This window comes from Giraffa tippelskirchi, chromosome 5 (assembly GCF_054371585.1).
Source record: "Giraffa tippelskirchi isolate mGirTip1 chromosome 5, T2T-mGirTip1v1.2.pri, whole genome shotgun sequence".
Taxonomy (NCBI): Eukaryota; Metazoa; Chordata; class Mammalia; order Artiodactyla; family Giraffidae; genus Giraffa; species Giraffa tippelskirchi.
Window position 1 is genome coordinate 50,093,226 of NC_137279.1, and position 13,188 is coordinate 50,106,413.

Here is a 13,188-nt window from a genome sequence, read left to right on the forward strand (position 1 = left end):
GCCTGCAATTTGTCCAGTTTAATTTTTCATTTGATTTTTGGATTTGTTTCTGGATACCTAAAAACTCCCACCACTACAAATCCTGGCTTTCTGGATGGACTCTCCCCTCCCCCAACGCCACTGACTTTAAATGAGTTTGCTTCGCCAGCATGTTACATTTTACCTTTTAAAGGTGATTTCAAGACCAAACCAATGATGGAAAATTTAAAACTATCATTACATCATTCATATTCCTGCCTGGCCCCCCTGCACCCCTACCCCGAGTCTCCCATCCTTTATTCCCCCTGTTGCGGCCGGAATTCCCTTTTTGCTATGACGACAGAAAGCGGTTTCCCGAGCTGCGTTTCTCTTCTTCCACTCTTGCTGCTGCACACGATGCCTCGCGCGTCTCCCGGCGACTGCGTTTCCCCGCGAGTTGGCCGCGTTCCTTCGGGGATGAAGTCATCCCTATACATGGTGTGTGCCTATCAGTTCGTTACATCGGTACACTGGGATTCCTCGGAAAGAAAAGGAGCGAAGCGAACAATGATGACCATATTTTACATGTATACGCCACCCCTCCCCCCAGACAGGAGGACTCGCCGGGAGCAGCGCGCGCGGCGGGGGCGGGCCGTGGGGCTGGCCGGGATGCCCGACGACTGGCAAGTCCGGGTCGTGAGATATAGCAAGAGGGCGAGCTGAGGACAAGCCCCGAGCGAGGGCACCCGGACGGGCAGATCCGGAGTCCCCCCGGCTCGGCCCAGTGCCCAGTCTCACGCATCCCGATCGCCGCCTCCCGGCTCCCCACGCCTGTGCCCGCAGGTCCCGCACCGGGAGTCCTGGCGCCCCAGTCTCGGCACTCAGCGCTCCGGCGCGGGGGAGGCCCGGGAGCTCCCCCAGGCTCAGGGGAGCGGGAGTAGACTGGGGGCGAGGGGAGGCGACGGCCAAGGACAACCCCGGGCGGGGGTGTGGGCAGCCCTGATCCCTGGGGGCCGGGAGGCGGGGGCGGGGGCGGGGTGGGAAAGCAACAAAGAGCCTTTGCTAACCCGCCGTCGCCGAGCCCGTTCCCGCCCCTCGAGGCTCCCCGCCAGCCGGCGGGGTCCCGGGCCGGCGGCGCGGCGCGGCGCGGCGCGGGGAGCCCGGCCCCCTGCCTCCCCTCCCCCCCGCACCGCCCCCTCGCCCACGGGGAAAGGAGGGGAGGAAGGCGGCGCCTGCGTGCTCCTCCGCCGCGCGCCCCGCCTCCTCCCGGGCTCATCGCGGCGATTCTGACTCTCCTCCCGCGGCTGCCGCAGCTGCCGGTTGCACACGGCCTCGGCGGCGGGCGCGGCGGGGCGCGAGCCTGTGGAGCGGCGGCCGGGCGCGCGGCCCCGGCGGGCACCCCTCCGAAGGCGGCCGAAGAAGCTCCCGGGGGAGGAAGAGGAGGAGGTGAAGGAGGAGGAGGTGGGGGGCTGCGGCGGCCGCGGGACCCACACTCGGCGCCTCGGCCTCTCCGCCCCCTCCCCAGCTTTTCTTTCGCCCTCTCCTCTCCCGCTCCGGACCGGCGCCTCGGCTTTGTGCGAGGAGATGGTGTAGCCCCGCGGCCGCCCGAAGGAGGAGCTGGACACTTGTCTGCCGGCCCCGAGCTGCGTCCCCGCCCCTGGAGGAGAGACCCCCCCCCACGCTCGGCTCGGCGCCTCCCGCGTCTCCCGGCTGCTGGGGAAGCCTCGGCGCGGCCGGCACCATGAGGTGAGGGGCGCGCGGGGCGGGGGCCGGCGGACCATTGTGCCGCGGGAGCCGCGACCCTCCTCTCTCTTTCCCCGGACCCCGCCTTCTGTCTCCCGGCCCGGCGCGTCTCCCAGGTCTCCGGTCTCTATCTCCCTCCCCCACCTTTGTCCCTTCTCATTTCTCTTTCTTTCTTGTAATCCTCCCCAACCCCTCTTACTGGGGAGGGGGGGTTCCTCTTTTCGACGTTCTCCCGTTTTTCCTCAAATGCTCCTCTTGCGCCCCGGATTTCCCTTCCTAAATTTAATGTGCTCCTGGCTCCCTCCCCCCCAGCCCTTGAGAGACAAACCTGGGAGATGGGGAGGGGTTCGAGAATCGAAGCGTGCTTGTTGCTGGGAAACAGGTATTTTTCCGTCTCTGTAAAAATTTCGTTCACTTTTATAACAAAACTCTCGTGTTTAAAAAAAGGGATAAAAGTTTGAAAGACCTGAAATTTCTGTGGAGAATAAAGTGCTGTGGTAGCGGTAGGTGAAAGAGCTCAGAAAGGTGAAATTTTACGGTGGTGGGGGAAGGGAAAGAATTTATTACGTTAATATTGGGGGGGAACACAGTGAAAGACTGCGATAAGTAAGTTGTTCGGGTTGTGTAAACGGGGGCGGGGGAGGGATTTGTTTGGAAAACCCTTTTCTCTTCTTCCTCTAGCAGCCTGTGTTGCATTGCAGCAGCTGCCTTTTTCCTTTTTCTCTCTAATCAATAAAACAGAAGCTAAATTTATTTTTTCAGCCCCAAAGAATTGAATGTACCGTCGTAAAATGTTACTTTAATTGATACGATGAAACATATGGTGTGATATATTTCGGGTTTGTTTCTCCAATTGTGTTAGAGAATAAACCATGATGTGGTGTATCATTCATTGGAGATTTTTTTTCAGCCTTTCCTATGTTTTGTGTCCATAACCTTCTCTTTTCGGATTGGTGCAGGACTTCGTGAGAAATGGGACTTGGTAGACTGAAGGCTGATCCATTCTGCGTTATCATCCTTAAGGCCTTCCTTGTAGGGTAAACAATTGTGGATAAAAGTAAATTACTCCATTTCTGTCTTCTGGAAGAGATAGTCTTACAGTTCGTTTGGATTTGAATCTCCTTTGTGTTAAAAGATTAATGGCTAACCGTTGCCAAGACCCTTATAATGTAATACAGTGAGATTTGAATGATATAATCTACACATTCCTGCGTTTTGGCAAGAAAATGTCATGTCATTGTAATTCTTTCTCAATTTAAGTAGTTTCCACTTTAAACTTTTTTTCCTAACAAGATTGAACACTACTTTCCCATTTTGGCTTTTATTTTAATATATATATATATTTATGTAATATAGCTTTCAGCTTATTGTGAATCTGAATTGTTTATCTCTGATTCCAAGTTATGGAGCTTTATTTAAAGGCTTTAAAAATTTTTTAATGCTGTGTCTCTAAGTGACCCCTTTTCCTTAGTGATTTCACAAGCAAGTTATTTTCAAGTATAGATCAGTGCAAAATGTAATTATGGCATACAAACCAAAAAATATAATCTTTGTAAAATATGGCTTGAAAAACTTGAGCCATGCCTTTGAACATAGTTTTTTTTTTTGAATCAAATTATTGATATCCTTGAAAACTCTGGAACTATAATAAAGCATTGCTAATGTTAAGTCTTGTAATAAAATATATTGTTGATTTCTGCTGTATCTTTTAATGCTTATAGGGGTTTTGCAGACCAGAATTTATCAAGTTTTTCCAAACTCTGGGTAAACTTTTCCCAACATTGAAAAATGTAAAACAATGAAAGTGAGATATTTTAAAATAAAATGATTGTCAAGTTGTCAGATTCAAAGACTGAACCAAAAAGAAAAAAAAACTTAAAAAATATTCAGTGAAGTTTGATCACTATCATGTATAGTTGTCAACCTGTCAAAGGTAAATTATATCTTCACTTAAAAATTCCTTTTCTAATAAAAAGTAATTTGTAACTTTTAAGCTGTTTTCCTGCTATGTTCTTTATTAAATGTAGAAAGGGAGGAATCACACTGATGCTTTCTAGTAGCTTAAACATAGAACATGGTACACAGGTCTGAAAAGTTTGTTAAAGTAGTCTACAGTAATTCTTTGTAGGCTAATTGTGAATAATTTACAAGCAGAAAAGAGGATCAGCTTTTCACTTTGGAAACCATTGGATTATTTGGTAGGTGGTTTGTGCGACTCATGTATTCACATTTCCTTAGATACCTGTAAAAGCAGGATAGTCTGGTAAGGAAGTAAAAAGTGCTTGTTGCAAAAAGCTCTGGCATATTTTGGTGCGTAAGAAAGAGCTTTTTAGGTTATATTCATATTGATTTGGTCTTGATGCTTTCCGGTATGCTAGGACATAAATGTTATACTATTAAATTGAGTCTCTCTAATTATGAGTAGTTTGATGCTTTAAAGGCCATCCAGAAATAGGAGTGCATGGGTAGGAAATTTCCACTTAAGTTGGTCATAATTTTGAAGAGGGGATGTGATAAATATGTTATGGTTTAGGCATTTGTGATAAGATCTCTCAGATGACTTTAGTTTCAGGAATGGCACTCTCACTGTGGTATAACGTGATAACTCCTTTGCAGAAGGGAATGGCATAATAATAACCTTGTGCTTAGTTGCTCAGTCATGTCCAGCTTTCTGAGATCCTATTCCTGAAGCAATCTTAATGGCATTCTACACATTTAAAAAGCTGTGTATAGAATTATTTGTTAGTACTTTTTTTTAAAACAGAAGAGAATTAAAATGAGAACATGTGTTTCTTATACAAAACAATGAGAGGGTTGAGACCTAAAAAACTGGTACTTTTGTTATTGGAGCACCCGACTTTTTGTTCTATTCTTATTTTTCATTTATGTAATGATTGAAAAGCATAAGATGATTTGTGATAGAGGTAGGCGATTATGTGTAATATTAATATAGTACATACCTTTTAAATCACATTTTTGCTTAGTTGGTTAATTACTCAAAAAAAATTTTTTTTTTTGATAGAGAAGCTTGTCTGATATAACATAGTTGCATGCAGCTTAGTGGCTAAGAAGAGCTCAGAAGATTTTGGATTGACATTCTTAGATCTGTATTAAATAGTCCAGGATTCCACTTTTTCTCATGGAAAAAAGGTGTAGTTGAGTTGTGAGAATTCAGCCGAGTCATTTATTAGCTGGATGACCTTGAGCTGATCACTTTATTTCACTGATCTATATTTAAAAATACGTAAAAATAGGGATAATTCTTTACTGGGTATCAAGGATCAAATGATAATATTGACTAGAAGAGAGTGTATATTGTGTACTTGTAAACCTTATACAGTTACATCTTGTTTTAGGGCTTAGTTCTGTGTCAGACTGGTTAGGTAAATCTTTTGGGTAGTTTGCTTCACCTCATCTAGTTCAAGGATGGCAAACAGGGTTATATTTTGCTTGTCTACTCCAGTTGATAGTGGCTGCCATGTTGATAAGGGCATAGCTGCATTTCTGGGTTTTGTGAAAAAGGGCCATGATCAGTAATGTTTGATTGGGATGAGGGTCGTACAGAGTGGCAGTAAAAGGTTTCCTGGTGTGCTCCTTATTTAACTATCTGTGATCTAGTCCAGTCTTCTTATTTTATAGGTGAGGAAACTGATATTTGTTTCCTTTCCTGGTGTATGTTTAGTCTTTGAAATAGTTCTTGTGATTTTGTTACCTTCATTTATAGTAATGATAAATTTAATACACATTTTAAGAGTGTGGCATAGTCAAAGTTCAGAAGATGCAGGTTTTATATGCTCACTTGTTAATGGAGAAAACTGATAAATATGGAGATTATTCTCTTATTTCAAGGATTGTTGTGTCAAAGGTCAAGTGAGAGCCCATGAAAGGATAATAATAGTAGTCTCTCTATTCCCATGGATCTTGCTTTATGCTTGTAGATTTTGGATGTGTGGCTTTCTTACAGAGGTTAATTTTAGGGGCAGGAGCCAAATTTGCATTTTTTAGAATGTCAAGGCATTGTTTTGTCTTGTATATATTAAGGAATACATATACATCATGAATAAGAATGTGGATTAATGAAGAAAATTTACTGGTTTTTACAGCAGTCAAGGTTTTGGATACCTTGTTAGTCCAGTTGAAATAACTGGCAGGCCCATTTGGCTGGTATAGAAGAAATTACTTACTCAACTGACAGCTTGGGTTACTTAGCCTACACACCGCTTAAATCTGGGGTGACTGTATAACTTGTGAAACTCCCAGTCTTTTTTTTAAAAGTCCCCTCCCTCTTGAACCTCCCTCACTCTCCCACTCTAGGCTGTTACACACCTCCGATTGAGTTTTCTGAGTTTTACAGCAAATTCCCATTGGCCATCTACTTTACATATGGTAATAGATGTTTCCCGGTTACTCTCTCCATACATCCCACCCTCTCCTCCCCCACCCCCCACCCTTGTGCATAAATCTGTTCTCTGTCTAACACCCAGTCTTTCGTAAGTGTGAGGAGGGTTTGGAAAAATGTGATTTCAATTTTTATGGAGTTGTTGGGGAGGAAAAAGATACTTCAGTTCTTCCCGGCGCTTCTTCCCTTTCTCTGAATTAATGGATGGAACTGAGTGGAAGTACAAGTCAAGGAGGGAATCTGAGCTGAGGCTGTACTTCAGTGAATGCTTCCTCAAATAAAGGCTTATGAAGTTTTCTGGAATAGAAATTAGGAAGAGAATTCCTTGTCAGACCTGAGAAGTAGTCCTTGATTTATCTACATCCCAGCTCTCTTCTGTGTTACTATGTCCTTTGCATATTTTTTTGCCATTGTGTTTGTTACATTGTTTTATAATGATGTGGATTTTTCTGTCCCTCTTCACTGTAAGCTCCTTGAGAGTAGGACAGCGCTTTTATATTCAGGGTGCCAGCAAAATATTCGGTATAAGGTGGGTGCTTATATAAATGCTTGACTTAGGGGTGTCCTTTTCTAGAGTCTATTCACTAACAATAAGAACCACCATTTCTGGAGCACCTATAATGTTTTGTAGCTATACTGGGTATTCTAGGATGTAAAATAGTATTCAGCATATAATAAATGTTAGTAAAGTTACTTAATTCAAATAAAACAATCATCCTGAACACAAGAATAGGTAGAGAGCTTGTTTCTTATTCAAACACAAAGCTCAGAAGTGGCCAAAAAGAGTTAGACTCAGGTTTGTCTAACTCCAAAGCCCTTTTGGAAAATGCTGGGTTTCCTTGACTTTCTCATTCAATTCTGAATTAACAGAATGGCCATCATTCTGTTTTTTAGTTTCTTTGATCATGGGACTTGCAAATATTTTTGAGCAACAAGCTCAAAATGCATGCATGTCTATTGGCTTAGCTGATTTCTACTCTGCTTAATGACTGCTTTGTTTTGATCCTTGTTAGTGCTTAAAATACCAGTAATTAGATAGTTTGTGATATTCATGAAGAAAGGTGTATTAGTTAGCTCAAGGTGCTACAACAAAATCCCATAGAGATTTATTAAAGTTCTGGAGGCTGGAAATCTTGATATCAGGGTGCCAGTATGGCCAGTTCTGGTAGGACTGCCATCTTCTTGGACACCTGCTTGTTATGTCCTCATATGGCAGAGAGACAGAGATCTCTCCCTTTTCTTATAAGATCACTGTTCCTTTTGAATTTGGACCCCACCCTGATGACCTCATTTAACCTTAATTTCCTTCTTCAAGTCCTGTCTCTGGATATAGTTAAAAGAGGGGGTAGGGCTTCAATATATGGATTTTTCTGGGAAATAATTCAGCCCATAGTAGAAGATAGCCCAGTTTTTTTGGTCAGTGGATACAACTTTGGTGGAAGAAGCGAATCTGTATAATGCTTAGGTGAGTTTTAGATTGATGGGTTTTAAGTAACTCTACATGAAGAAAGCGTTTACTGACGAAATAAATGATGAAACTGATTTATGAAAGAGACCTCTTACATTTTCTAGAAATTTCTGTACATTGGGAAGTTTTTGTTTTATAATGACTCTAATAAACTTCCATTTGTTTTTTCAAAGAAGCCTTTTTGTATGAAACTATGCATATGGCTCAGTGCAGAGGTTGCACCAGTTCAAGTTCAATCACTCAGTTGTGTCTGACTCTTTGCGACCCCATGGACATCAGCACGCCAGGCTTCCCTGTCCATCACCAACTCCTGGAGCCTACTCAGACTCATGTCCATCGCTTTGATGGTGCCATCCAACCATCTCATCCTCTGTTGTCCCCTTCTCCTGCCTTCAATCTTTCCCAGCATTAGGGTCTTTTCCAGTGAGTCAGTTCTTCACATCAGGTGGCCAAAGTGTTGTACATAAGAGGGCAAAAAGGACAGGCTTTAAAGTCAACCTGAGTTCCAAGTAGGTTATAAACCTACTTTGAGTAGATCACAGTTTTTGAGATACAAATTTTTTCTGTAAAATGGAGATACTTTTTTGCATTATAGAGTTGTTAAGGAAAATTAAATCAGAAATTATTTAAAACCCTGGCATAACATTTGGCACATAAAATGGGCTTGGTGAGAGTAAATCCCCTACTTCTGTGGAAGTCTGATATCTCCTAAGTTTATGTTAAGAATGTGGAAAATGATGTAAAATGGTGCAGCTGCTTTAGAAGACAAGTGCTAAACATAGAGTTACTAGATTACCCAGTAATTCCACTCCAGGGTATATGTGCAAGATAAATAAAAATATATGTCCATACAAACTGTACACAAATGTTCATGGCAGCGTTACTCATAATAGCCAAAAGCAACATGGTTGGAAACATGCTAAGTGAATGAATGTCAGACACAAAAAGCCACTTTTGTGACAGGAAGATTAATAGTTATGGTTTTGGGAGAGTAAAGGAGGATTGGAAAGTGAGTATGTGCAAAGGGTTCCCCGACCCCATTCCACTATGTGTGTGCCGTCGGGGTGTCTGAGAATTCAACTGAATTCTGACACTGCCTACCTAAAGATGGAATCAGATTCTACGTGTAAAGGACTCAGTCCCACAAGACCCACCTTCTATTTCAGAAAGTGTATCAGTCGTGTCCGACACTGTGTCCCCATGTACTGTAACCCACCAGGCTCCTCTGTCCATAGGATTCTCCAGGCAAGAATACTGGAGTGCTTAGCTATTCCCTTCTCCAGAAGATCTTCCCAACCCAGGGATTGAACCCGGGTTTTCTGCATTACAGGCAGGTTCTTTACTGACTGAGCCACCAAGGGAAGCCCCTTTCCATTTCAGAGATGAGTCGCAAGTCCAGGTTGTTAGTTGTACTTCTGATTGACTGGCTGTGACTCATAAGGCCCCATAGCCCCCTCCTCAGGTGTGATTAATTTTTTAGCATGGCTTGCAGAACTCTGGAAAGCTCATTTACTCACTAGATTCGTCCTTTATTATTTAAAAAGATTTTAAAGAGGATGAGCCAGATGAAGAGACACACAGTTCCTGAACAAAGGAGCTTCTGTCCTTGTGGAACTTGGGGCATGGCTTGGTGGCATATGGAAGTGTTCTGGTTCCCTGATGTGGAAGCTCTCAAAAAAGAGAGCCTGAAAGCTATTCTTTTGGGTTCTCGTAGAGGCCTCTTCACATTGTCATGATTGACTGAACCATTGGCCAGTGGTGATTGATTCAACTTCCAGCCCCTCTCCTCATCTTTGGAGATAGGATGGAGTGAGTAGGAGGGTGGCACTGAAAGTTCCAACCTTCTAGTCACTTGGTTGGTCCTTCTGGCACCAGCCCCCATCTTTAAGTGCTTCTGAAAGTTACTTCATTTACATAACCAAAAGACACCTTTATCACTCTCTCTACTTTGGAAATTCAAGGGTTTTTAGATGTGAGCCTGAAACTGTGGAGGAAGACCAAATATATATCTTAAAAATCACAGTATGCATTGGGTTTCTTTCTGGGATGATGGGAGATGTTCTAGAGTTAAACAATGATGATCGTTGCTCAACCTTGTGAATATACTTTGTTGTTCAGTTGCTCAGTCGTGTCCCGACTCTGCGACTCCATGGACTGCAGCACACCAGGCTTCCCTTTCATCACCATCTCCTGGAGTTTGCTCAGACTCATATCCATTGAGTTGGTAATGCCATCCAATCATCTCATCCTCTGTTGTCTCCTTCTCCTCCTGCCCTCAGTCTTTCCCAGCATCAGGATCTTTTCTGAGTCGGCTCTTTGCATCAGGTGGCCAAAGTATTGGAGGTTTAGCATCAGTCCTTCCAATGAATATTCAGGATTAATATCCTTTAGGATTGACTGATTTCATCTCCTTGCAGTCCAAGGGACTCTCAAGAGTCTTCTCCATCACCACAGTTCAAAAGCAGCAATTCTTCTTGGACTAATATTTTAAATTGACATCTTGTTTTCTAAAGAAGAGAGATTGAAGATAGAGAACCATTGAGCTTTTCTCTTTAGGGAACCAGGTAGGTGGGAGTGCTGAAGTGGAAACGTTAATTAATGGTGCCTCTGAGAGGCCTGATCAAATTTTGGAGTTCTTTATGCACAGGTAGCAGCCATCTCTCTGGCAGCTCTGACAAGCAAGGATGACTAAAGTCACTGATAATATAAGCGAAACAAGTCCATCAGAATCTTCAGAAACCTGTTTAATCTGGATAGTGATTTTTCTTGGGTCTGTTTACAGTAATCTCAAATACCAGAGAAAGTTTTGTCTTTGGTGTCATCAACCTTGGTGAAATTTTTGCCTTCTAGGACATCTGGTCTTGACAACCTATATGTCTAATAATAATGAAGTCAAAATGACTAACTGTGCTTCCCAGGTCCTCATTCTATCCTTTTTGGTATCTGTTGTTATATGTGTGAGTGTGGTAGAGAAGAAGATTCATAAAGAACCTCAGACCGTAAAGTGAAATAAAATAAATAGCTCTTTAGGTCAAATCTCAAGGGAAGCCAAATTGCTTGTCTTACAGTGCAGTGAACTGATCTTTCTGTGCAGGTGTTGTGATAGAAAATATTGGTTATATTTGAGTGTCTGCTTTTGCTTTGAGAAGTCCCCACCTCATCTCCTCCAAATTCTCATCTCACATTAGACTAGTATTGCAAGCAAATTGTGTCCATTCATTTTTTTTTTTTTAGCAATTTAAGGTTTATGGATCAAAAGTTTTCATTCCATTTAGTTTCATCTTTTTAGTCGCTATTTGCCGTGGTTTAAGAAAATGAACCCAGTTTACTATTACCGAAACAAAGGTTTGGTCAGTGTTTGTTTTAATTACTTTTTTTCTTTTCATTATAAAGCAGTACAGATGCTACATAGATTTTAGAAGGTATGGAAAGTATAAAGATTTCAATAACTTAAATCCAAACCATCTAGAATTTTAATATTTTGATGTATAGCTTTCTAGACTTCTCATAATGCATATGGCATATGTTGTGCATCCTCAGTCATGTCCAACTCTTTGCGACCCCATGGACTGTAGCCTGCCAGTCACCTCTGTCCATGGAATTTTCCAGGCCAGAGGACTGGAGTGGGTTGTCATTTCCCTTCTTCAGAGGATCATGCCAACCCAGGGATCGGACCCACCTCTGTTACGCCTCCTGCCTTTGCAGGTGGGTTTGTTACCACTAGTGCCACCTGGAAGCCCCCATAATGCACATAAATGTGCTTGTGTGTGTATGAGTGTGTTTTAAGTAAAAGTGAGATCATACTATTTAGAAGCAAAATTAGGTATTTTGTAACTAACTGGCTGTTTTCCGCATCTTGTCACTAAATAGAGATCTAAAATAGTTTTAAGTGACTGCATGGTATTTTTACTATGCTTTGGGTGACCTTAATCTCCTTAATCTCTTTAAAGTGAAAGTCGCTCAGTCCTGTCCAACTTTCTGTGACCCCATGGACTATACAGTCCATGGACTTCTCCAGGCCAGAATACTGGAGTGGGTAGCCTTTCCCTTCTCCAGGGGATCTTCCCAACCCAGGGATTGAACCCAGGTCTCCTGCATTGCAGGTGAATTCTTTACCAACTGAGCCACAAGGGGTAGACTTTTAGATTGTTTTCCTTGTTTTATAAAAAATACTGTTATGAACATCTTTGGGTATATATATCTTTGTGCATATCATATTTTATATCTGCACAGATACTTATATTTTAGGATAAATTCATAGGATTAAATTGAAGAGTATTTTTCCCTTTTCTTTTACTTTTTTCTATCAGCAGGTCCTGTCACGTCTCCCTTTGCTTCTCTCCATCTCACCAACACTGCTCAAACCCAGGCCACTGTTAACTCTCACTGGAGCAGTTAGTATCTTCTCATTTCCCTTCTTGCGCCCCATTCTCCATGCATCAGTTAGAATGGTCTTAAAGTGGAAATCCAATACTGTTCTTTGCCTGCTAAAGCCTTCAATGTCATCTTAGTGTTCTTGGGATAAAACTCAAATTAGTAATAAAACCAAAATTATTAGTAGGTCCTGCATGATCTGACTATATTCTAGTTCCTAGAATATGGGAATTTACAGGCTTCTGTGAGTATGCAGTATTTGAGTGAAGAATAAATGAAATTGCCAGACCAAAGGGAATTTTCTTAGTTTTTGGTACACATTACCAAATTAACAACAACGGATGAGAGTGCCATTTTTACCTCACTCTAACCAACTCAAGCCATTGTCAGCATTTTTGATCTTTGCCTATCTGATAGGCAAAAGGTGTTATCTCATTGTTTTAATTTGTGTTTCTTTGATAGTAGAGTTGAATATTTCTTGTTGTGTTTATTCGACATTTCTTTTGACAGAGTCATCTCTGTGTCCTTTGCCTGTTTCCCCAATAGGATTTTAATTGTTCTTGTAATGATTTATAACGTCTTTAAAAGGTAACCCTTTGTGGTGTCAATATTTTATGCCAGTTATCTAATGTGGTATTAGAAACTGCCTCAAAACCTGGCAAAACATGTATGACTTGGCTGGTCAGTTCCTCTGGACTCACCTGGACTCACTTGTATCTTTTCATTTCTTAACTACGTTCATGTGCTATGTCTTTGTGTCTCTCACTTAGTGATAGCAGCCTTCCTTGAGATTATGCCCCAGGTTGCAAGATCTTATCAAACTTCCGCCTGCATTCTTTTCCCTAATGCCTTCTTGGACAAAGGCATATGATCAAGCCCAGAGTCAGGGTGGGAGGAGACTACACACAGATGAATCAAAATCAACCATATTTATCTTTTTTTTTTTTTAAGTTCATCTATTTATTTATGGCTGCACTGGGTCTTCATTGCTATGTGCAGGCTTTTTCTAGTTGTGACAAGCAGGGGCTACACTGTAGTGTGGGCTTCTCATTGCCAAGGCTTCTCTTGCTGCAGAGGACAGGCTCTCGAGCTTGGCCTCAGTAGTTATGGTACACTGGCTTCGTTGCCCCGGGCATGTGGAATCTTCCTATACCAGGGATCAAACCGTGTCCCCTGCATTGGCAGGCAGATTCTTAACCTCTGGACCACCAGGGAAGTCCAACTGTATGTATCTTATAAAGAAATT

The 13,188-nt window shown here is 42.5% G+C and overlaps 1 protein-coding gene and 1 long non-coding RNA gene across 24 annotated transcripts in view; one reads left to right on the plus strand and one right to left on the minus strand.

The window, feature by feature from the left end:
• LOC145506577 (uncharacterized) lies at positions 1–2,038 on the minus strand. The gene is made up of 2 exons (XR_014054049.1): positions 1,901–2,038; positions 1–497 (listed from the first exon to the last, which is right to left on the minus strand). It is a non-coding gene; the product is annotated as an uncharacterized LOC145506577 (long non-coding RNA).
• ENAH (ENAH actin regulator) overlaps positions 341–13,188 on the plus strand; it is a 159,551-nt gene continuing 146,703 nt past the window's right edge. For 6 of the 23 annotated variants that reach the window (XM_081491536.1, XM_081491537.1, XM_081491549.1 and 3 more), the window contains exon 1: positions 1,792–2,083. In XM_081491536.1, coding sequence (XP_081347662.1) covers positions 2,037–2,083 — 47 coding nt within the window. In that variant the 5' untranslated portion in view covers positions 1,792–2,036. Of the gene's footprint in view, positions 457–568; positions 802–1,280; positions 1,705–1,791; positions 2,227–2,660; positions 2,739–13,188 lie in introns of those variants that run through there. The other 17 variants (XM_081491534.1, XM_081491535.1, XM_081491543.1 and 14 more) reach the window with 8 other exon arrangements.